Below are 25333 nucleotides of genomic sequence, written 5' to 3'. Positions count from 1 at the left end.
CGCCCTGCTATAGTATGGAGACGGGTGGGGGCCATCTTCCCCTCACTCATCTCCATACCCGGCCACGAACAGTTCCCGATCGCCTCTGACGCTCCCAACGGCTCCGGTAAGCGGCAGAGGGCGCAGGAGAGCGGTGGGGGGGGGTGGCCCCTCTCTCACCGCCGATAACGGTGTTTCCGAGGCGAATCTGCTGCAGAGACCACCATTATCGTACACAGAATCGCCAGCCAAAAAGATGGATACCTCAGTTGTGGCAGTAGCTGCTGCCATTACCGAGATATCCATCTTTAACCTGCCGACGTATATGTACAAAAGCCGGTCGGCAAGTGGATAGAGAACAAAATACTATTTTGTGGTGCTGAAAAGTTTGTATGGAATTTCATAATTATTATAGGAAAAACAGTAAACTGGATCCCCTGCAGCCAGCAATAATAGACCCCCCAGCAACAATAGACCCCCATCAACAGCAATAGAACACCCCAAAGCAACAATAAAGCCCTCCCTGCAACAATAGTTCCCCCCAACAACAATAGACACACCTGCCACAATAGACCCTCCAGCACCCCTTGCCATTACATACATTCAGTGCTGGAGGTGCTGGAACTGCGCTCCCCCACATTCCCTGCTTTTTACTAATCATCTGTGCCATAAGACAGCAAAGATTTTTTTTAATTGATTCTGGATACAGTATAGAAGTGTAGCGGGCATAACCCATTGCAGGGCGGCCTTGACTTAATGGGCTTACCGGTTACCTTCTCCTGGCCTGCTCCTCTGCGTTTAGGGGTTCCCAGGGTTGATACCCAATGACTTGTACACTGACACAGATGAAGTCCTTTCAAAAAGGTTTATTTTGCAGTAGAACTTTCACAAACACAGTCTCTTTGGGAACAGAGGGCACGGGTGAATAACTCGGGCACCTTGAACTGCAGGTTTAGCAAGGTCTCTATTTTACACCCAGAGAGTAGCCACTCGCAGCTGGGTACTTCAAGGCTGAACAGATCTCTAGCCAGAGATCATGGCAGTCAGCACGTTGACTCAAAACTTAAACAATCAACTGAGGGTATACAGGAACCTTTTTCCAACCATACCTGGGATGTTTCCCGCTTCCTTTATGGTACTGGAAAATTGTGAATTAGTCAATGTCCTTCCCAACTCAGTAACCAGGCACTTCTCAGGATGCCACTTGCCGGCCCTCCTCCGAAGAGTCCTCCCCCGGTCACTTCCACAAGCTCTCTTCAAGCCGAGAGCACACCCGGACACCTTGAATCCTCCCTCAGTTACTGCGCCTCGGACCAGCAGGTTCTGAGACTCGGGAACAGACGGATCCCCACCCCAGACCAGGCGGGTCTATCAGGGGCCACTGACAGGAACATGTTGCGGGGTGTCGAACACCCCATGACCGGGACCCCTCACGGGGCTACCCCGGTCCTGGAACCAGAACAGACCACACGGGTCTCACAAACAACTCCGGAAATCCCGAACACGTGACCCACACCTGTTTAAGTACCCCCTCCCAGACTCCTCAGCGGGCCCCTGCACTCCCGCTGATTGGCTCCGAGAGGGTCGATACCAAAACATCCAACCAGACCTGGTTCTGGCCTGTCATGTGCACCACACCGTTCACATGACCAGGCAGAACTTCTAAGCACAGGCTGGCCAGACTGGTGTTAGTCCTACCTATAATAATTAACCCTCAGAACCTTTATTGTCCTGAGGCCAAAAACTAAATTTACAATGCGTGTAACATTTGATCCCAAATGTCATCCGCTACAGAAGGGCTAGACATACCTCCTAGCATTTTGAAATGGGAATGAGGGACACCTACTAGCAAACGTATGTAGGCATAGGACACACACCCTGCCACACCCCCTTAAAGGAGAATTAACCCCCCCAAAAAAAGGTTAAATAAATCCACAAGGGCTTTTTTTTACTACTACTGTTCCTTTACATTGGCTTTTAAAATTTACAAATGCTGCAATTTATAATTGGGATGAAAGGTTTATCACTGGGAAACACTTTTTGAAAGATAAAAAGTGCATTTTACATACAACTATATAGATCAGACCAAAATGTGGGACAGATGAGGGGGGAAAGAGGGACTTTGCTCCAAATCAGGGACAGTCCCTCGAAATCAGGGACAGTTGGGAGTTATGTACGTTGTGAACTGGCTTTCCAGCACAGTGGCATCTTCTCATTTGACATCTTTGCCCTGGGCCGGTTATATAAATATCGACATGCTCATGATATAGCCTGGAATTGGGCTGTAAATAATACTTTGTGATATACTAGAAGTCTGCACATCAGCCTAAAAAGTGGAGCAACTGAGGAGGAAAGCAGGATAGAGAAATTTAGTTCCTAAAGATGGACAGTGCCTCTAAATGAGTGACAATCAGGCGATATGGCCTGGGTGACTGGTGGTACCACATTAGGTTGGGAATTAAGGCTGCCGCAAAGCACTAAAAATGCAAGGTCTGCTCATTACACCAGACCTTCCAACCTAACATAAAATTGCCATATGATAGTGGTAAAAAAAACCCACCCGTGATTAAAAAATATACTTACCTTACCCCTGGCTTCTACTTGCAATCAAGGGTGATATCATGACCCTTCCGGTGAGATGCCAAGAATAAGGATCCCATAACACATGAAAAGACACCCCCAAATACAGCACAAAAACATCTCATGTGAGATTTTGGAACCTCGTCATTCCCGAGATCTTGGTGGGATTGTGATGTCACCCTCATCTATGCTATGATATCCAAAATTGTCCCTAAGCAATGCATTAAAAACCTCCACAGCTCATCAACTTAGAGTTAGACCATAAATGAGGCCCTTCAATTATTCTTTTGCCTTCAGTGTGTGAGGGAATACCTAGAATTCTATATATGAATGTCTTCACACGATCATCACTCAAGATTCACACATTTAAAAAAAAAAAAAACAATGTGTGAAAACATTTGTAGACAGACTCCATTAGAGAACATGCACATGTCTGTATGAAAATACGGCAACTAGTACGCAGGATCTTTCTGGTAGAAGTTAGCGGCGACATTCTGCGTTAGACATGCTCTATAAGCTGTAAACTTATAATGTTTGCGCAATGTTTACATGCCTACAAGCCTACAGTCTTACCACAGCCTATTGGTTGGTAGGACGCAGGCAACCATTGTGTGTTCTGTTGCTAGAACTGTATTGCTATTGCGACTGTAGACACTGGCAGCAAGATCCAGTGCTAAAAGTTATATGTAGGCTGTGCGTATGTAACATCTGAGCAATGTTTACATCTGGGTTAATGCAGCCTATCGGTTGCTAGGACGCAAGCCAGCATTGACATGTAATGTCCTTCACTGCTAGGGCACAGGTGGCTTTTTCCACCTAGAATTCTCCATTGCTATTGTCACCTAGTGTCCTCTGTTCCTTTTGCCACCTAGCATCCTCCATTGCTTTTGCCATTTAGCATTCTCCATTGTTGCCTAGCACGCTCCATTGCTATTTCTGTATCCTAATATCCTTCATTTCTAGGACACTGGTGGTCAGTGATATTGCTAGCATCCTTTTTTGCTTTTGCCACATAGCGTGCTCCATTGCTATTGCTCCCTATCATCCTCCATTGCTTTTGCCCTTTTGCAATTTCCATTGCCACCTAGTATTCTCCATTCCTTTTGCCGATTGGCATCTTCCATTGACAGGACTCAGTTTCTATTGTTGCCTAGTGTTCTTTGTTATTAATGTCTAGTGTCCTCCATTGCTTTTGCCACCCAGCCTTTGTTGCTATTGCCATCTAGCATCTTCCATTGCTAGGATGCCATTGTTATTGCTGCCTAGCAATCTCTGTTGCTATGATACAGGCGGCCATTGCCACCAAGCGTCCTCCATTGCTAGGACACAGGCAACTCTCGTACCCCAATAAAGTACTTATGCACACAAATGCAATGCTTATGTAGCACTGACCCCCGAAGGAGCGGCTGGTTTTATTGGGCTTAGCGTTACCTTCTTCACCTCGTGTACATCTAGGGGTTTCCCGAGGTAGATGGCCCAAAGAATTGCAGAAACTGACACTGGATCCACTTTTGGGATATTTATTTGAAAAGTAATAAACAAACCAGTCTCTCAATGAAGGAGAGAGGGTTAGGTAGGAAGTTCAGGTACTTTTGAAACTACAAAAGATAGGAAGTCTTTCCCTATTGAAATCCAGAGAATTACCGTTCACAACTGGATTCTCACAGTTACCGGATAGATCTCCTTTCACTAGGCCTAGCAGCAGATAGAGTGTTTGAATAGAGCAATGTCTCTGCCACAGACTTGAATGTAGAATACTTGAACAAAGTCTCTGCCACAGACTTGAATGTAACTGAGGGCGCCATCATACGGTACCAGAATTTGGCAGCCCGTCCGGCGATACCGTATGAGTATAGATTCACTTAGTGTCCTTCAACTGAGCCTCCAGGCACCTTCTGAGAAACCATCCTTATGCGTGGCCTTCTCCCGAAGAGTCCTCCCCTGGTTGCTTCTCCAGTTGCTGGGCCTCTCCTCAAATGAGACAGCACCGGACCACCTTTAAATCCTCCTCTCAGTTACTTTGCTTGGGCTAGCCAGCCCCAAGACTTTAAATTGGATGGATCTGCACCCCAGGCCATGAGGGCTGGTCAGGAGGACCAGGACCAAGCAGACAGAAAAGATCTTCTGGACCGGAAACCCAGAAGCACATGATGTCAGTACCTTAAGTACCCTCTCCCAGAATGCACAGCAAGATGACACTCCCACTGCGCTGGCTCTGAGAAAGAATTGCACCCATTACGCCCAGCCAGACTGCGTTCTCACACTTGCCAGTGATGACAGCGCCACCTGTGGCCAAGGAGAACCAGGTGCAATCCAGCTAGACTGGTACTGAGACTAGGGTTGCCACTTTTTCTTCAATCCAAACCCGAACACTTTAGAGGTGCACAGAAAAAAAATCTTTTTTAGCATTCACTATAGGATTGTAAGAGACCAGAGACACCTTTTGGGCACTCCAAAGAGAATAGTACTGCAGTGTGCATAGTGTCCCCCCCACTCTCCTGTCAGGCCCTGTACCTAGAGTTTCCACCTCATCCCTTTAAACCCGAACACCTTTGAATTATACAGGTTCTGAGGCTAATTAAATGCAGATAAGGCACCAAGTGAGTTTAATTACCACCTTTATCAGCCACAGAACCTGTGTAATTAATTTGTGTTCGGGTTTAAAGGGATGAGATGGCAACCATACCTGTACCAAGTAGGGTTGCCACTTTTTCTTTAACTCAAACCCGAACACTTTAGCGGCGCACAGCAATTTTTTTTTTTTATAGTATAAACTATGGATATATTTTGCTATTAAATAACATTTCTAATCATATGAAATTAAGAACAAGAGTTCCCCCTTTACATCAGAGTCCACAGAGTTCCCCTTTTACATCTGAACTCGCAGAGTTCCCTTTCACTGTAAGGGGGGACTCTGCAGACTCTGATGTAAGGGAGAACTCTAACATAAGGGATGCTCTAGGAACCCTGATTTAAGGGGGGACCCTGAGAACTCTGATGTATGGAGAAGACTCTGATGTAAAGGGGAAACAATGTGGCCTCTGGTGTAAAGGGGAAATCTGATGTAAAAGGTGCTCTGGGAACCCTGATTTGTCTTAGTGTACTTACTCAGAGGCAGGAGAGAGAAGGGGGGAGACTTCAGTCACAGACAGGGATGGATGGTGAGCTCACTCACCACCTCTCATCCAGATGTATCTGAGGCTTCTGGACTTCAAATTTCCGGCCCGCCTTACTTTCCTATTCTGGGGCTCAGCATCAGGCGCAGATCGCGCCCTCTTTCCTCTCTTGTGTGTGTGTTTGGGGGGGGATTGTTAGTGCTGGCTTTGGGCAGTGTTAAAGAGTGTAACAGACACTCTCAGCTTAGACAACTGCATGCAGCAACCCTGCTGGGAGGCCATAGTTCAGTTTAAATAATGTGTCCGGGTTTCAGGCAGTCTGAAACCCGAACACGTGATTCCAAACCCGAACTGTCCGGGTGAATCCTGGACAGGTGGCAACCCTAGTACCAAGCCACATTCTTGTCTGAATGTTGTGTCCGGGTTTCAGGTGGACTGAAACCCAGACACATGATTCAAAACCCGAACTGTCCGGGTGAATCCTGGACAGGTGGCAACCCTAACTGAGACCATAATTTGGTAGAATTAACCATAAAACCCAACTATGGCTTTAGGAAAAAAAAAAAAACAAAACACATAGCACGTGCTCTTCAGGAGCCAGGGCTACACTTACAATACGTTTAGTGTAAAATATGGTCCATACACAGGACCTCAGACGAGGATTTTCTACTTTTTTATGGATCTGAACCCAGAGCATGAATACACCTGCATCCACATCTATAAAAAGGAAGCAAATGACTGATAAAAAAGTATTTTTTGGTTTTGCAGCCATGTGCATGAGACCTTATATTGTACATTTTACATATGAATGTCCTATGTGTGTTTTGTGTCTTTTAACATTATATTTTTTTTTTTAACTCTTAATTTTTCCTCCACTTCATATAATATCTTTATTAGACTACAAAATGGCTCCTGCCCCTGGTAACATTCGCTTCATGGACTGCAGGTAATGATTCCCCTGCTTTCAGCACGGACTAGAGTCAGCAGGCTCTGAGGAATCGCTGAGGGAGTGCCCAAGGGCCGACATTCCCCTCAAGGCCCCTCCTCGCCCTCAGAGATGTGACTTTCCACACATACAAAATGGCGCCTGACCAATTCACCCTAGTAACAGAGCCCGCCCGGCCAATGGGAACCGCCGCCCGCGCTAAACCCCGCCCCCCGCGCGGGCACGCAGCCTATCGGAGGCCACCGGGGCGCGCGCCCGCTCTGACTGCAGTGAGCTGCTGAGGGAGGACGTAAGGGACGTCCGGACGTAAAGTTGCGGTGCCCTTCTACCGTGCCCTTAGCGTAGCGTGACGTGTTTCCGCCGGGTTCTAGCGGCACTTCCGGTCTCTGAAAGAAGTGACATTGAAGCGGGGTGTACGGACTACGAGGCTGAGGTGAGAGGCCTGGGGCGCCCGAGCGCGTGAAGGGGGGAGAGAGAACTAGGAGGAAATGCGTTATATATAAATAACAATATAGTAATTGCGTTACTATTTCAATACAAAAATATATATAATTGTGTGTATACAGGGAAGCCTATGGTGGGCTGTCTCCTGTTAGGTGACACCCCCCCCCCCTTCGGGGGAAGGGGGGCTGTCGGTGTCACATATCGGGGGAAGGGGGGCCGTCTCCTGTTTGGGCGGTTCACCTATTGGGGGAAAGGGGGCTGTCGCCTGTTTGGGGGGGTTACCCATCGGGGAAGGGGGGCTGTCTCCTGCTGTGGGGGTCAGCTATCGGGGAAGGGGGGCTGTCTCCTGCTGTGGGGGTCACCTATCGGGGAAGGGGGGCTGTCTCCTGCTGTGGGGGTCACCTATCGGGGAAGGGGGGCTGTCTCCTGCTGTGGGGGTCACCTATCGGGGAAGGGGGGCTGTCTCCTGCTGGGGGGGTCACCTATCGGGGAAGGGGGGCTTTCTCCTGCTGGGGGGGTCACCTATCGTGGGAAGGGGGGCTGTCTCCTGCTTGGGGGGGGTCACCTATCGGGGGTAGGGGGGCTGTCACCTGTTTGGGGGGGTCACCTATTGGGGGTAGGGGGGCTGTCACCTGTTTGGGGGGGTCACCTATTGGGGGAAGAGGGGCTGTCACCTTCTGGGGGGTCACCTATCGGGGGAAGGGGGGCTGTCTCCTGCTGGGGGGGGTCACCTATCGGGGGAAGGGGGGCTGTATCCTGCTGGGGTGGGTCACCTATCGGGGGAAGGGGGTCGTCTCCTGTTTGGGGGGGTCACCTATCGGGGGGAAGGGGGGCTGTCATCTGTTTGCTGGCGTCACCTATTGGAGGAAGGGGGGCTGTCACCTGTTTGGGGGGGTCACCTATTGGAGGAAGGGGGGCTGTCACCTGTTTGGGGGGGGGTCACCTATTGGGGGAAGGGGGCTGTCACCTGTTTGGGGGGGGTCACCTATTGGGGGAAGGGGGGCTGTCACCTGTTTGGGGGGGGGGTCACCTATTGGGGGAAGGGGGGCTGTCACCTGTTTGGGGGGGGTCACCTATTGGGGGAAGGGGGGCTGTCACCTGTTTGGGGGGGGTCACCTATTGGGGGAAGGGGGGCTGTCACCTGTTTGGGGGGGGTCACCTATTGGGGGAAGGGGGGCTGTCACCTGTTTGGGGGGGGTCACCTATCGGGGGAAGGGGGGCTGTCTCCTGCTGGGGAGGGGGGGTCACCTATCGGGGGAAGGGGGGCTGTCTCCTGCTGGGGAGGGGGGGTCACCTATCGGGGGAAGGGGGGCTGTCTCCTGCTGGGGGGGTCACCTATCGGGGAAGGGGGGCTGTCTCCTGCTGGGGAAGGGGGGGTCACCTATCAGGGGAAGGGGGGCTGTCTCCTGCTGGGGAGGGGGGGTCACCTATCAGGGGAAGGGGGGCTGTCTCCTGCTGGGGAGGGGGGGTCACCTATCGGGGGAAGGGGGGCTGTCTCCTGCTGGGGAGGGGGGTCACCTATCGGGGGAAGGGGGGCTGTCTCCTGCTGGGGAAGGGGGGCTGTCTCCTGCTGGGGAGGGGGGGTCACCTATCGGGGGAAGGGGGGCTGTCTCCTGCTGGGGAGGGGGGGTCACCTATCGGGGGAAGGGGGGCTGTCTCCTGCTGGGGAGGGGGGGGTCACCTATCGGGGGAAGGGGGGCTGTCTCCTGCTGGGGAGGGGGGGGTCACCTATCGGGGGAAGGGGGGCTGTCTCCTGCTGGGGAGGGGGGGTCACCTATCGGGGGAAGGGGGGCTGTCTCCTGCTGGGGAGGGGAGGTCACCTATCGGGGGAAGGGGGGCTGTCTCCTGCTGGGGAGGGGGGCTGTCTCCTGCTGGGGAGGGGGGGTCACCTATCGGGGGAAGGGGGGCTGTCTCCTGCTGGGGAGGGGGGGTCACCTATCGGGGGAAGGGGGGCTGTCTCCTGCTGGGGAGGGGGGGTCACCTATCGGGGGAAGGGGGGCTGTCTCCTGCTGGGGAGGGGGGGGTCACCTATCGGGGGAAGGGGGGCTGTCTCCTGCTGGGGAGGGGGGGTCACCTATCGGGGGAAGGGGGGCTGTCTCCTGCTGGGGAAGGGGGGGTCACCTATCGGGGAAGGGGGGCTGTCTCCTGCTGGGGAAGGGGGGGTCACCTATCGGGGAAGGGGGGCTGTCTCCTGCTGGGGAGGGGGGGTCACCTATCGGGGGAAGGGGGGCTGTCTCCTGCTGGGGAGGGGGGGTCACCTATCGGGGGAAGGGGGGCTGTCTCCTGCTGGGGAGGGGGGCTGTCTCCTGCTGGGGAGGGGGGGTCACCTATCGGGGGGAGGGGGGCTGTCTCCTGCTGGGGAGGGGGGGTCACCTATCGGGGGAAGGGGGGCTGTCTCCTGCTGGGGAGGGGGGGGTCACCTATCGGGGGAAGGGGGGCTGTCTCCTGCTGGGGAAGGGGGGGTCACCTATCGGGGAAGGGGGGCTGTCTCCTGCTGGGGAGGGGGGGTCACCTATCGGGGAAGGGGGGCTGTCTCCTGCTGGGGAGGGGGGGTCACCTATCGGGGGAAGGGGGGCTGTCTCCTGCTGGGGAGGGGGGGTCACCTATCGGGGGAAGGGGGGCTGTCTCCTGCTGGGGAGGGGGGCTGTCTCCTGCTGGGGAGGGGGGTCACCTATCGGGGGGAGGGGGGCCGTCTCCTGCTGGGGAAGGGGGGTCACCTATCGGGGGAAGGGGGGTCGTCTCCTGCTGGGGAAGGGGTGTCACCTATCGGGGGAAGGGGGGTCGTCTCCTGCTGGGGGGGGGGTGTCACCTATCGGGGAAGGGGGGTCGTCTCCTGCTGGGGGGGGTGTCACCTATCGGGGGAAGGGGGGTCGTCTCCTGTTGGGGGGGGGGGTGTCACCTATCGGGGGAAGGGGGGTCGTCTCCTGTTGGGGGGGTGTCACCTATCGGGGGAAGGGGGGGTGTCACCTATCGGGGGAAGGGGGGTCGTCTCCTGTTGGGGGGGTGTCACCTATCGGGGGAAGGGGGGGTGTCACCTATCGGGGGAAGGGGGGTCGTCTCCTGTTGGGGGGGTGTCACCTATCGGGGGAAGGGGGGTCGTCTCCTGTTGGGGGGGTGTCACCTATCGGGGGAAGGGGGGCCGTCTCCTGTTGGGGGGGGGGGTCACCTATTGGGGGGGGGAAGGGGGGGCGTCTCCTGTTGGGGGGGTCACCTATTGGGGGGGAAAGGGGGCCGTCTCCTGTTGGCGGGTCACCTATTGGGGGGAGGGGGCAGTCTCCTGTTGGCGGGTCACCTATTGGGGGGAGGGGGCAGTCTCCTGTTGGGGGGGGGGTCACCTATCGGAAGGGGGGTCGTCTCCTGTTGGGGGGGGGGGGGTGTCATCTATTGGGGGAATGTGATCACTTTAATGGGATCATCTGTGGCTGTCCTAAGGCAGCTTCACAAGCAGATGTTGGCTTTCATTTGGTAACATATTAATGTCATGAGTGCTGTAACTGCTTAGAAAGTATTGGCTTAGTATTGAACGCTCCCCTTCTCCCAGACTAGCAATGCTGCTGTTCATGGGTGCCCCCTGTGCTCTTTCATCCAGAGTGGGGGCCCTCTAATACAGGAGGTGTGTTAGGCTCCATTCACACCAATGCGTTTTTCATGCTCTTTGTAGAGCAGGATATTTTTTTTTTTTTTTTTACGCAGGTTCTAATGAAATGTTCACAGCAATGCCAAAGCGCAGAACGGAGCATATATATATATATATATATATATATATATAATATAAATTTTTAGTTTTTTTTTTTGTTCAATAGATTTCCATGGAGAAGCTGCAGAAAATTATGTAGTGTCTTTTTTTTTTTTTTTTTTTTTTGCGGCTATTTGAATTTTTAGGTCTGCTCAACAACGAATCCCCCCCAAATAAAATATATGAAATGCATATAGCAGTAAAAAAAAAAAATATGCAGAAACGCTCAAAAGCAACATGCATAGATGTAAATCGAGCCTTACAGGACAGATCGCTAGGTGAAAACGGGGAAAAACAAATGCAGCCACTACAACCAGTAATTGGTTAGCTGCAATATGAGATGTTTGGTTTTCATACCACTTTAATGTACACGGTGATCTGTTAGTAATATTTGTGTAGATTGCAGCTGTCTTAATTTGTTACTCCTTTTCAGCAGGCAAAATGGCAGACGACATTCGTACCAAGATTGAGAACTATAAGACTGCGCCATTTGATGCTCGTTTTCCTAACCAGAACCAGACCAAACATTGTTTCCAGAACTACCTGGGTAAGTATTATTAAAAAAAATAATAATAATAATCAAAAAATAAATAGACCTCTCTATCTATATATTCTCTAAAAGATATAGAATCTCTATTATCTATATCTCTCTCTATCTTGTGTTTTAACTAAACATTAAACAGAGCCACCAAATTAAAATATGCATATCATTTTGGTTATAGAAAACGTGTATACATACAACACCTAGGGTAAACCAGAGTATTAAACCCGCTGAGTTTGTGTGTTTGTTTTTTTTTTTTTTTGTTCTTTTCTCTTTTATTTTATTTTTTTATTTTTTTTGTTGGTTTTTGACCTGCAAGGAAAAAGGCATAATGAGCTAGTATGCACCGCATACTAGCTCATTATGAAATACTTACCTTAGAACAAGGCCCTGACATCTCGCCCGATCCACGCCGAGGGAGCTGACATGTTGCCTCAGCGTTTCTTCTGGGTATCGCGGCTCCGGCACTGTGAGTGGCCGGAGCCGTGATATCGTCACTCCTGTGCATGCGCACGGGAGATTTCTTTCCAGCAGGGTCCGGCGTCTGCCGAGAATCCCCTGTGCGCATGCGCTGCTGCAGTCAGCGGCGCATTGCGAGGGGAATATCTCCTAAACCGTACAGTTTATTTTTTATTTTTATTTTTTTTTACCTGTAGGTAAAAGTTGTTTAAAGACTATACAACCACTTTAACATTTCCATGGATCCAACATAAGTGATATACTGGGGGGTGTCAGACCCTGGAACACATTCACTTTACACGTGTACCCACCCCAGCGCCACTGTCCCCCCCAAATATACTACAATAGAGGACTCAAAAATTATCCCAGACAAAGCTACAGACCATAACATACAGTATTTCACAAAAGTCAGTACACCCCTCATATTTTTAATATATTTTATTATCTTTTCATGTGACAACACTGAAGAAATGACACTTTGCTGTAGAGTAGTGAGTGTACAGCTTGTATAACAGTGTACATTTTGTCTCCTCAAAATAACTCCACACACTCTAAACCGCTGATAACAAAAGTGAGTACATCCCTAAATGAATGTCCAGATTTTGCTCATTATCAATATTTTGTGTGGCCACCATTTATTCTCCAGCACTGCCTTAAACCTCTTTTTGGCACTGGAGTCCTCTTCCCCTCCTCCATGATGACATCACAGAGCTGCTGGATGTTAGACACCTTTTGCTCCTCCACCTTCCGTTTTGAGGATGTCCCACAGATGACCAATAGGGTTTAGGTGTGGAGACATGCTTGGCCACTCCATCACCTTTACCCTCAGCTCCTTTAGCAAGGCAGTGGTCATCTTGGAGGTGTGTTTGGTGTTGTTATCATGTTGGAATACTGCCCTGTGGCCCAGTCTCTGAAGGGAGGGGATCATGCTCTGCTTCAGTATGTCACAGTACATGTTGGCATTCATGGTTCCCTCAATGATCTGTAGCCCCCCAGTGCCGGCAGAACTCATGCAGCCCCAGACCATGACACTCCCACCACCATGCTTGACTGTAGACAAGACACACTTGTCTTTGTCCTCCTCACCTGGTTGCCGCCACACACGCTTGTCACCATCTGAGCCAAATAAGTTTATCTTGGTCTCGTCAGACTACAGGACATGGTTCCAGTAATCCATCTCCTTAGTCTTCTTGTCTTCAGCAAACTGCGGGCTTTCTTGTGCATCATCTTTAGAAGAGGCTTCCTTCTGGGATGACAGCTATGCAGACCAGTTTGATGCAGTGTGCAGCGTATGGTCTGAGCACTGACAGGCTGACCCCCCCCCCCCCCCCCACCCCTTCAATCTCTGCAGCAACACTGGCAGCACTCTTGCGTCTATTTCCCAAAGACAACCTCTGGATATGACGCTGAGCACGTGCACACAACTTCTTTGGTCGGCCATGATGAGGCTTGTTCTGAGTGGAACCTGTCCTGTTAAACCGCTGTATGGTCTTGGCCACCGTGCTGCAGCTCAGTTTCAGGGTCTTGGCAATCTTTTTTATAGCCTAGGCCAGTGATGGTGAACCTTGGCACTCCAGATGTTTTGGAACTACATTTCCCATGATGCTGCACTACACTGCAGAGTGCCAGAGCATCATGGGAAATGTAGTTCCAAAACATCTGGGGTGCCAAGGTTCGCCATCACTGGCCTAGGCCATCTTTTGTAGAGCAACAATTATTTTTTTGATCCTCAGAGTTCTTTGCCATGAGGTGCCATGCTGAACTTCCAGTGACCAGTATGAGAGAGTGAGAGTGATAACACCAAATTTAACACACCTGAGACCTTGTAACACTAACAAGTCACATGACACTGGGGTGGGAAAATGGCTAATTGGGTCCAGTTTGGACATTTTCACTTAGGGGTGTACTCACTTTTGTTGCCAGCGGTTTAGACATTAATGGCTGTGTGTTGAGTTATTTTGAGGGGAAAGAAAATTTAAACTGTTATACAAGCTGTACACTCACTACTTTACATTGTAGACAAGTGTCATTTATTTATTTTTATCAGAAAAAAGTTTCATTGTATAAAATACAAAAATTCTAAGTATAGACTCCACGATCATTGAATAGACAAACCGGGAATCATTTTACTCTACAAAAAGTATTAACTACTCACTACTTGCATTATCATCAATTTCGGAGTTATGTCCAGTTCTTGGTAAGGTCACAGTTGTGCCATATTTTCTCCACTTGATGACTGTCTTCACTGTGTTCCATGGTGAATCTAATGCCTTGGAAATTTTGTACCCTTCTCCTGACTGATACCTTTTTGACAATGAGATCCCTCTGATGCTTTGGAAGCTCTCTACAGACCATGGCTTTTGCTGTAGGATGCGACTAAGAAAATGTCAGGAAAGACCTACTAGAACAGCTGAACTTTATTTGGGGTTAATCAGAGGCACTTTAAATTATGGCAGGTGTGTATTGACTACTACTTAACATGAGTTTGAATGTGATTTCTTAATTCTAAACACACAGACATTCCCAGTTATAAGAGGGTGTATAGACTTTATATCCTCTTTGTGTGTATTTTTTATTTTTCTCTAAAGATCAGGTCCATCATTCTCACCTAGGAGAAGATGACCTACTCTGACCTGCAGACCCCACTCATGCGCAGGAACTGTTGCGACATTTCTTAGCATGCACGTCCTGCAAGCTGCCGCCTATGATTTCTACGAGACTCCTCTCTGTATCCTGTACATGGGCAGACGCAGCACTGGATCTCTTCCAGTTTGTTGGCGGGGCCCGTGGCGTGTCTGCACACATGCACTGGGTTGGTGCAAGCGCAGACACATAGCGGGGTAGACCTGGCGAAAGATCCCTGCAGCATGTCTGTTTGCACCAGAGGGGAGCAGTAAGACAACGCTAGACTCGATGGACTAGTAAGTACATTTTTTTTGGTGAGCTTATTCAGGGACACATTTGTGGATTTAAAAGGGTTATTTTCCGTGGTTAGGTTAAAGGTGGGCGATCCAGTACTAAGATCTGTTTATATCAGCACAAAGATAAAATGCAGCTGAACGCTAAAAGATTTTTCACATAATCTAACAGTTGATATTGTACAAAGGAGTTCAGGGCAAAAATTAGGGCTCATTAAAACATTTTGATATATGGTAAAAAGTCCATATAAATTCAAATAAAACCAAAAGCAGAAGGTGGACTAATAGTCCCAGCAAGCAGAGTCCTAGTGAGAAATTTCAATGCAAGGGTGACTTTCCCTCCACCTCCAGCACACTCGCTTCGCTCACCTCCTAGGAGTGGACCACTGAGCTAACGGATGGTCAACAACGCATGTCCCATATGGGTATAATCTCCCAACAGGATCCAGATCCACCGTTCCATATCCCAGGGGTATAATATTAAGATAGAGGCAGAATCTCTAAGTGCACACTGATGATTTCCTTTTAAAATGGCTTTACTTAACAAACAAATCGCTACTCACATGGGCTTCGAAGAAACTGCGCAAATAGGGGGCTCCTTTCCCCGGGATCTCTCTTAATATACCCTTGGGATATTGAACGGTGGCTCTGGATCCTGTTGGGAGATTATACCCATATGGGACAGGCATTGTTGACCATCTGTTAGTTCAGTGATCCACTCCTAGCGGTGAGCAAAGGGTGCGCTGGAGGTGGATGGAAAGTCACCCTTGCATTGAAATTTCTCACTGGGACTCTGCTTGCTGGCACTATTAGTCCACCACCTGCTTTTGGTTTTACATGGACTTTTTATTATATTTCAAATGTTTTAATGAGCCCTAATCGTGCGCTGCACTCCTTTTTTGTATAATATTAAAAAAAAAATAGCGCCTAGGGCTCCACTGTATAAATGAGACCTGAACTGAAGCACTAACGCCAGCAACCAATCAGGAATGTTATTGGTCACGTTTAGTTTAGCTTGGTGTCTGGTTTCTCTACATTAGTGGTATTGCATTGTCTATTTTTGCTCCTTTTTGCATTGTGAATATGGTGATCTGCAATTCTTACCAGTCTGTTTTCATTTCATAATTTTTCCTTGTAGATTTTCATCGATGTGAGAAGTCTTTGAATGCCAAAGGACAGGATCCCTACCCATGTCAGTGGTATAAAAAAGTATACCGGTCCTTGTGCCCCAACTCCTGGGTAAGTCCCTGGATCTTGTCTGGGTCATTTCAAGCTTTGGTTCAATAAAGCAGGCTTAGGCCTTGTACACACAGGCATATCTTTTTAACATACCCCATGGGAGATCTGTGTTTGCCCTCACAGGGATGCACTGGTTTTCCTTGCATCCCCATGCAGGCAGTTCCATTCATGTCAGCGGGGGGGGGGGGGGGGTGTGCAGTAGCTGCACAGAAGCTGCTCACAATTTCACAACCGTGCGAGTGAAATTTTAAAAGCAAATGCCTGCACAGGGATGCATGGAACACCTATGCATCCCAGTGCAGTCAAACATGGCCTTTGGGTGGGTGTACGTTATGTGAACGAGTCCTTAGATATCCAGTATAATTTTGCTGCAGTGGAACCACAAATGCCAGGATGGCAATTGCCTCAGAAGAATATGGCAATTGCAATCTGCGCAATAACTTATTTTTTTTTTTTTTTACAGAATACACATTTAAAGCAGAACTTCACCTAAAATTTTTTATTTCTGCTTTTTCTGCCCCTCTTCCTCCTCTACCTGTATTAGGCTGGGTTCACACTGCTGCGGCTAGGAGACCCAGATGTGATTCGCACCGCACTGCAGTGCAAATCGCATCCGATCTCTGTGCGATGCGAGTTCAGCCATACAGATAGTATGGCTGAATTCACATCCTACCCGCTCCAAACTCGCACGGGACCCTTTTTTTGGTCCGCAGCAGAATCGGATCGCATGGGTGTTCACACCATGCGATCCGATTCCTGTCCGAGTTTGCAGATCGCACTGCGATATGCGAACTGATCTGGGGGTGTCATTAAGGTTTCACTGACACTCCCAGCAGTCCGCATAGGGCAGTGCGAACTGCCGGCGGGAGGCATGCGATGCGGGAACCCGCCGCGGATTTGCGGCGTTCCCACATCGCTTCAGTGTGAACCCAGCCTCAGAGTTGATCTTATTTTCTTCCTTGAATTGTGTACCCATTTATAGTAGGTACCTGCTCCCACTTCTGCTTGGCTCTCTTAGGCAAACTAAGCGGATGTTTGGCACCCCTTCCTCCAGCTCGCAACATCGCAGGTCCATTTAGAAAGTGCAGAGCGTATTGTGCATGCATGGTGGAGGGCTAAAATCAGAGCCAGCTTCCCACAAGCAAGATGGTGTTGATACCTGGAGAAGAACTGGCCGAGGTGATGAGTGCTGGATCCTTAGCCTTATAAGTCAGTAGTTGCAGTATTTGTAGCTGGTGACTTTTAAAGTTTGTTCAAAGGACTGGAGCTCCTTTTTAATGGCGCTACAAGTAAAATGTCTGGACACTGCTTTAAATAGGAACGGCAGTCTGCTCACATAATTTGTAATAAAAAACATCTTTGCCATTCTAAAGCTTTCTTCCACCCACTACTCCATTTTTTTTTTTTTTTTTTTTTATATACTGTGATTCTGTACTCGCCAAATTTGCTGCAGATTTTTCTAAAAGTGGAAAGTGAAAAATCTGGTGCAGCTCTGCATAGAAACCAATCGGCTTCCAGGCTTTTTTTTTTTTTTTTTATATAGTTTAATTGAACAAGGCTGAAGTTAGAAGTTGATTGGTTACTATGCACAGCTGCACTAGATTCTGGGTGCTCAAGTTTGAGTAAATATTAGCCGATGTGAGCAAAAATTTCAATACATTAATTGGTTCTGCAAAAAAATCTACAGTGTGGTTGGAGTTGGGCTTTAGCTGCTTTTATTTAAAGGATAAGTTCATTCGTTTCCTGTGAATGCATGAACTACAACTGCTGACACGGCTTGTAGTTCTGAATGGAGTGTGAGGTCACTGATGAGCGGCCTTGTAGTTCAGCCACAAGCCCTGCAGCTTGTAAACAGTTGGCCCATATACAGTTGTGAGCTGAAAGCTGCAGGGCTTGTCTGCAGGAGGCTGACATTGTACCCCTGATCCACTGATCACCAGTGCAATGCTTTCCAGGCTCCTTAGGGGGGAAAGTGCTAATTTTTTTTTGCAAAAATAGGTTTTATTTTTATTTTCCAAAAGGTGAACTTTTTGCTTTTTAACATTCATGTATTTAGATATTTGCTGGTCCTGTAAGTATAAAGCAGTGTCAATATTTCCTGATCTGTTGTGTATTTTTCTCCAGGTGGAGAAGTGGGATGATCAGAGAGAAGCGGGCACATTCCCGGCCAAAATCTGAAGGATCTACGTTGGACTTGTGAAGTTTATTCCTGTAATCTTGAATGTTCATGCCGGACCTGATGTTTCTGCTGGTTTTGTCCACATAAATTTTGCTTCCGTTTTAAATCGATGGAGGAGCATCCAGTAACTTTTTATTTCTATGTCAATAAAACATGAAAATTATTCAAATTTGGCTTCTGTGTTGGGGGGTGTGTGTGGGTGTGGTGTGTTGTGGTGTTTGTGTGTGGTTTTTTTATTTTATTTTTTTCTCCTTTTTCATTCTCTTCCTCGCACTGGGATCTGATTGCATGGGTGTTCACACCCATTTTATCTTTCAGCCAATCACACTGCGTTTTTCAACCTGGTTTTTGGGTTTGTCGTTTAACCTAACATGCAGTTCACATGCATGGATTGTGGTGTGGGAAATGCCCAAGCATTGCTTTGAATCCCCTGCTGCTTCAGTGTGAACCGCAAGTTTAAAGTATAACTAAAGCTCAAAACGTTATTTTTAATTTTTTTTTCTAACTGTGATAGTGCAGAAGGATTAGAACACCTGTAATGCCGCGTACACACGAGCGGACTTTTCGATGGAATAGGTCCAACTGTCTTTCCAACGGATATTCCGAATGAACGGACTTGTCCACACACAATCACACCAAAGTCCAGCGGATTCGAACGTGATGACGTACGACCGGACTAGAATAAGGAAGTTCATAGCCAGTAGCCAATAGCTGCCCTAGCGTCGGTTTTCATCCGTCGGACTAGCATACACACAAACGGATTTCTCGATGGGAACTGGGTCCGGCGGAAATTCCGGCGAAAAAAAAATTTGAAACCTGTTCTATTTCTAAAGTCCGTCAGATTTTTGGACAGCAAAGGTCTGATGGAGCCCACACACGATCGAATTGTCGGACCTTTGCTGTCAAAAGTCCGGTCGTGTGTACGTGGCATTCCTTTTCACTGCTGTCTGTGTCCTCATTAGGGAGATTCCCTCTCTATTCGTCCTGTTTACTATTATCATTGAAAGTAATAGAAAATACAGAATTTTGGGTCCCCCCCCCCAGTAAACTAAGAGAAATTTTTCCAATGGGGACACTAGTTCTGGAGATCGGGGGGCCTCAAGGAATTCCCATAATTTTGCATGGATGTCTCACTTTGGCCCTTTTCACATTGGCTCTCTGATCTGGTCCGCCTGTCAGTTTTTCAGGTGGCCCTGATTGGAAGCTCAATGCACCTCTATGGAGTGGGGGCGGTTGTCAGCGGGTGACATAGCTGCTGACATCCGCCAGTATCTGATCCTGTCTGTGAAATCCAGACAGATAGAAATCCTATTTTCCATCCGTTCCGGAGGATCCGATTGCACATAAAACAGACAGGCAGTCTGGTTTTTCAGCCGATCTCCCCATAGAGGAGAGCAGGGCTCTGACAGGTTCGTCTCAGCACAGTGAGCGGAGACGGACCTGTCGTCCGCCTGCTCAGCGGGATCAACGGCTCGATCCTCGCTGCGCAAACGGAATCTGTAATCCGAACAAGCCCGTGTGAAAGGTCCCTTCCTGTTTGGTTTTGGGACAGGACGTTTTGGGAAGTCTGCAATGGTACACAGATGGTGAAAAAAATAAAATAAACTTACAGGGGATATAACCCTCCCTCGCTCTATCCAAAATGGAAAATTAAAAAGTTTTGCCTATAGCTCTACTTTTGAAAGGTATATTCACACCAGATGCGGTGTGAATGCGTTGGGTGGCTATGCTAGCGCAGCACAAGGACAAGGCAAAATGCCTTGTCTCCTATGTGCCCAGATAAAAACCACTGTGTTGCGTTGGCATGCAGGCACAGTGACCTGATAAAAAGTACTGCATGCAGCGCAGTGTGGGGCAAGGCAATCCATTACCTTGCACCACACAGCCACCATTTGAACTTTATCTTTTTTTCTTTATGTATCTATATTTTTTTATTTATTTATCCTTGTTATATCTCAAAGTTCATTAAAAAAAATAATTCTTTGCCAGCATCATGCTGCAGAAAAGGACCATGGCACTCTGTGTGGAGGTAACAGTCTCTCTGCAGACATTCAAACCACCACCCCCCCACCCCCCGCTCAAGTAACAGCTTGCTCCCAATTGGCTTATTGCAGATGAGAATGTAATCAATTTTCACTGGTCACGGCACATAGCAAAAGAATAATTCAGTGTTCTAGTAAATGTTTATTGGAAAACGGCAGATGATAACATACATGGCACATAAGTATCGCAGACTGTTGATGTGCGCTTTAACCGGTATATTTATATTCACAGTGCATCGATATTAAAATAGAATGGCTGGTTGAGAAAGATGCAACAGTATGAGGCAGAGAAGCAGTCAGTTACATCTCGGCTGTCATTTATCTTGCTGCAACAGGTGGACACCTTCAGGTTGGTGATTGGAAATGTATTACATTCTATCCATCGTTCCAGTGCTTTACTGGTGCAGTCTTTAAGGCTGGGTTCACACCACAGCGATGCGGGAACGCCGCGAATCCGCTGCGTTTTCCCGAATCGCATGACTCCCGCCGGCAGTTCACACTGCCCTATGCGAATGGCTGGGAGTGTCAATGAAATGTTAATGACACCCCCAGATCCGTCCGCATATCGCAGTGCGATCTGCAGACTCGCACAGGAATCGGATCGCATGGTGTGAACCCCCATGCGATCCGATTCTGTTGCGGACCAAAAAAAGGGTCCCGTGCGAGTTTGCTGCGGGAGCGATGCGAATTCAGCCATACTATCTGTATGGCTGAACTCGCATCGCTACGGAGATCGGATGTGATTTGCACTGCAGCAGTGTGAACCCGGCCTCAAGGGTAACTCCACTTTTCATGGGGGGGGGGGGGGGGGGTGGCAATTAAAAAAAAAAAAATATATAGCATACACCGTTGTGACATAAGTCATATTGTAACTGAATGTAATTAAACATCATTTTCAATCTGCATTGCTGTGATTTATCATGATGTTCCAATATGGCAGCCTGGAGGCATTCTGTATACAGATGGTATAAAGAACTTGACCAGAAATATAATTTTCTGCTTGGGTAATTTGGCTCACTGATATTTTTCCCAGAAGTGTACTCCTAAAATACAAATCCGATTTTAGGCATCCTCTGCAACAAAAATATAATTTTTGGTGATCTACTTCCAAAGGCTTATTCACTTCGTCTAAAGGGTTGCTGACACTGCAACATTCTTCATTAGAGCCCTGCAAGTGCATCCGCTGATTAATAATGAAACCGTCACTCCCATTCAGATTCATTCTGCATACAACAAATGGCATTTTTCTTCAGAGCAGTAGCATTTACTTTGTTAAATCCATGCAATGTACATTAATCACCCAGAGGGGGAGTAGTGTGTTTGCTTTTTTTTGTTTTTTCCCAGAAAAAAGTGGAGTTACTCTTTAGGTGAACTTTACTGCCCCCTTGTGTGAAAACTGCAGAGGGCTTTAAGATTTGGCAAGATGGTCCATGTTCTTGTAACCTTAAGTAAGCCTTAGATCAGGGATATGCAATTAGTGGACCGAACTACAATTCCCATGAGGCATAGCAAGACTCTGACAGCCACAAGCATGACACCCAGAGGCAGAGGCATTATGGGACTTGTAGTTTTGCAACAGCTGGAGGTCCACTAATTGCATATTTCTGCCTTAGATGATGCGATTTTCTGTTCTAGAATCTGTGGGTTGCAGGAAGGAAATTTGCTTGATTCCCCCATAAACACTGTTGATGGGGGAATCCCTACCGTAGTGTTATTGTGTTCTGCCGTGACGGCAGGGAGGCTTCCCATCCGGCCAAACACAATGATCACTGCTGATAGCTATAGCAGTGATCACATGCAAAAAAGAAATCTGACAGGCGGTTGTACTGAAGTGGTTCCTGCTGAACCGACTGGAATTCAATCCATCTATGGCCAGCTTAGACCTCCATGATTGAAACGACTGGAATTAATGAAAGAGGCTGGGCTGTGGCATAAAAGATCTAGATGAAGCTAGGTGTTTTCCAGCCAGGAAATGAGGCAGGCTTTATCTGACTTTTTGCAGGTTCTAATGCACATTCTGAGAAGCTCACAGTATGCAGTCAAATTTGAGTAAGCCATTTCAGTCTAGGAGAGGAGCCGGTACAACTGTCCTAGACTGAAGGGAGAGCTGGAGCTCAGCTTTGAGAGAAGTCCTGTTTTCAGCAGTGCTGACTGCAGCCCACCGGCTCTCTGTACTTCCATCTGTGCTCCAAAAAGTTGGCTGCACAATGCAGGTTTTCCAGTCTTTACAGAGTGCCCTCTAGTGGTGTCTAGAAATACTGTTTACAGCAAAGATGATTGCAAACACAGGTCCAGGCCCCATGAAACAGACTGACTTGGGGCCGAATGGGTCTGTAGGCAAGGTATCTCCATGTCCCTTTGAGTAACAATATGGGATGCAATAGACCGAGAAGGCGCCCCATAAGTCACCAACTGCCTACAAGTCCTTCCTCCCTTATGAAGGGACGGGCTAATGCAAAGCTTTCACCAATTGCACTATAATCCTGGTATACAGCAGGAGTATGACTTTTGTAGATGGCCATTGGGCCCGAGGCTGCCTTGTGATTGATAACCTACGATATTGCAAGCACTGGTAGGTTAGTGGGCTAAGGGCTGTTATACCCCTTTCTACACCAATACCATTTTGAGACAGCATGGTTTGCTCAGGCTTTAATATATATATATATAGGGGTGACTTTCTGAGGCCCCCAGAGAAACTTGCATGCATAAGAGCTTGCATTGTATGATTTTGTTTTGTTTTTTTAAAACACAAATGCTTACATTTGATTTGATCATGGTCATCTTAAATCTTATTAGTGAGTGCGTTAATGTCTAGTTTGTAATGCTATATGTACACGAGGGAAAGATTTTCTTGTTCATTACATTTGCAGGCTGTGCTTCCTGCTTAGTGCTTCACAGTGATTGTTCCTTGCTGATCCTCTAATCTTACTGCAACAGACAAGGTCAGATTGGTAAACATTAGACTCTCTGCAGTCTCTGTTGATATGAAATGCCCAAAGTTCTACAGGTAACCAGAGACCATGTGATCTTTTACCTAGGCAATGGCTAAGGAGCAGCAGTTTTAAAATTTGACAAAGAAAAGTTCCTTGCACGTCAAAGATTCATTTGTTCACATTTAATTATGAAAGATCTGTGTGATACATATGAGCTTTAAAAGTTTGGTGAATAGTTTGATATCTCATTGGCAACATGGGCCAGGTGCACGCTAGGGGTGCTGAAATTAATCGATGCATCGCGATTCGGGTGTCCCGATGCAGCATCGATACATACGACCTTAAACGGTTGCCGGTGACGTCATCCTGACTTGCCCCGCCCCTCCCAGGAGAGCGCTCTGTACAATACATGCCGCTCATGTGACTGCCCGGCCCGCCTCTCTGTTCCCACGTCTTACATCTCTCCTGACGTCAGCGGAGAATTCTCAGCCCCGCCCGCTGACCGTAGCTATCATATCAGAAGAGAGGCGGGCGGGGCTGAGAATTCCCCGCTGATGTCAGTAGAGACGTGAGAACAGAGAGGCGGGCCGGGCAGTCACATGAACGGCATGTATTGTACAGACAATGAGAAATGAGGTATGAAGTTCCATATTTTTTAGAAAGTACATACAGCGGGGCACTTCATTGATTGTAACATGGGAGTTAAAGGGGTTGTAAAGGTATTTTTTTAAAATAACAAACATGTTATACTTACCTCCACTGTGCAGCTCGTTTTGCACAGAGTGGCCCCGAACCTGGTTTTCTGGGGTCCCTCGGCGGCTGTCTCTGCTTCCTCCTGCAATTACTTCTCACGTTCATGCGAGCTCCCTCGAATGGTGAGAAGCACTTCCGGGCGCGCTCCCGTGATACAGCCGGCGGCCATAGCCGCTCGCTGTATCACTCGGCCCCGCCCCCGGCGCGACGCGTCATTGGATGTGATTGACAGCAGCACGAGCCCCCCCCGGTTGGTCTTGTCTAGGGCCGCTTGGTTGACTGCAACAGGGTCAGAGTGGACTCACCAGGGCAGCAGAATTTCTTCTACGTCCGGAGACATGGTGCTTGCCTTTTCCGGCTCCCCAGCTGTCCTCGTGCCTGACTCTCGTCACAGGCTGACCTCCTCTGCAGCAGCCATACCGGATGTCCTCCATGTCTGCTGCTTTCTTTGGAGAGTCAACCAGCGCCCCAGCCTTGTGTAGGGCCCCTTGTGTTCCCTGGCCAGGCTAGTGGGTCAACGGCCATGGTTGTGCCCCCTAGGCAGCAGCGCCCTCTAGGCAGCTGCCTAGTTCACCTAGTGGGAGCACCGGCCCTGTAGCTGGGAGTCCTGGCTCCCAGTGCATTCTTTGCCAGTAGGAGAGCATTCACTGGTCTTTTGGTACAGTTTTCCATGGAAATCTGGTGCACCAGCAAAGTAGACATGTTGCCAACCTTGACTTGGAATTAAATAGATACATTCACTGAAATGTCTAGCTTGTGCAAATGGAGAAGTGCAAAATCTAGTGCTGCTGTGCATGGTAGCCAAGCCTGTTCAACTAAGATTTGACAAAAACACAAACAAACCTGCAAGCTGATTGGAGTGTGCAAAATCTGGTGCAGCTCTGCTAAGAAAAAAGTTTTAGTAATTCAATCCCATAGACGGTGCACTTTGCAAGGGCATTTGTTCCAGAGCTTAGTAAGTGAGGGGAAACTCTGCTGACTCCTATCATCCAATCATGTGCAAGCAAAATTGCATTATTATATATTTTTTTGTATGTTCCTCGCATATGATTGGGTATTCTTTGCAAAGTGAAGCGTCATCGCATTTATTGAGCTTTGGAGCAAATTCCCTGTGCACTTGCAAATTACAGTCCGTTTGCCTTTAGTAAATCATCCCCTATGTGTGTTCATGTGTTCAGAATGAGAGGTCCCTGGGATCATCCTGACATGGCTAGCCATGCATTGTGTAGCTCACAGCATTTTTATAGGGGAGGGTATAAAAAAATGAATGTGTGTGTGTATGTGTATATGTGTGTGTGTGTGTGTGTGTGTATATATATATATATATATATATATATATATATATATATATATATATATATAAAAGAATTTATTGGGGTGTTTCATTTTTTTAAAGATGTGATTTTCATATGACTTTTCTTATGCCAAATTTCAAGAAGATTGAATAATAATTAGGGGTTGCACACAT

At 48.0% G+C, this 25333-nt stretch overlaps 1 protein-coding gene across 2 annotated transcripts; it reads left to right on the top strand.

Annotated features, from left to right (window-relative positions):
• The first annotated feature begins 6894 nt into the window (after positions 1–6894).
• LOC143933556 (cytochrome c oxidase subunit 6B1-like) lies at positions 6895–18306 on the top strand. Of its 2 annotated transcripts, none has more exons than XM_077456489.1 (4): positions 6895–7054; positions 11235–11348; positions 15858–15958; positions 18083–18306. In XM_077456489.1, the coding sequence occupies exons 2-4, from the start codon at positions 11243–11245 to the stop codon at positions 18134–18136; spliced, it is 261 nt and encodes an 86-aa protein (XP_077312615.1). In that variant the 5' UTR covers positions 6895–7054; positions 11235–11242; the 3' UTR covers positions 18137–18306. The 2 variants fall into 2 exon arrangements, with proteins under 2 accessions (XP_077312615.1, XP_077312614.1); XM_077456488.1 differs by having other exon boundaries at positions 6899–7054; positions 11238–11348.
• Positions 18307–25333: the final 7027 nt, after the last annotated feature.

This window comes from Lithobates pipiens, unplaced genomic scaffold, assembly GCF_037356315.1.
Source record: "Lithobates pipiens isolate NorthernLeopardFrog02 unplaced genomic scaffold, aLitPip1_a1.2 Scaffold_27, whole genome shotgun sequence".
In the NCBI taxonomy this organism is placed as follows: Eukaryota; Metazoa; Chordata; class Amphibia; order Anura; family Ranidae; genus Lithobates; species Lithobates pipiens.
This window is presented reverse-complemented; position numbering and strand designations above follow the sequence as displayed.

What these genes read in the sequence shown, in the direction of transcription:
- LOC143933556 (XM_077456489.1), top strand. Translation starts at nt 11,243, where the DNA reads ATGGCAGACGACATTCGTACCAAGATTGAGAACTATAAGACTGCGCCA. An exon ending in TTGTTTCCAGAACTACCTGG is followed by an intron (nt 11,349 to 15,857) that starts GTAAGTATTATT and finishes TTTTCCTTGTAG; the next exon opens with ATTTTCATCGATGTGAGAAG. An exon ending in CCTTGTGCCCCAACTCCTGG is followed by an intron (nt 15,959 to 18,082) that starts GTAAGTCCCTGG and finishes ATTTTTCTCCAG; the next exon opens with GTGGAGAAGTGGGATGATCA.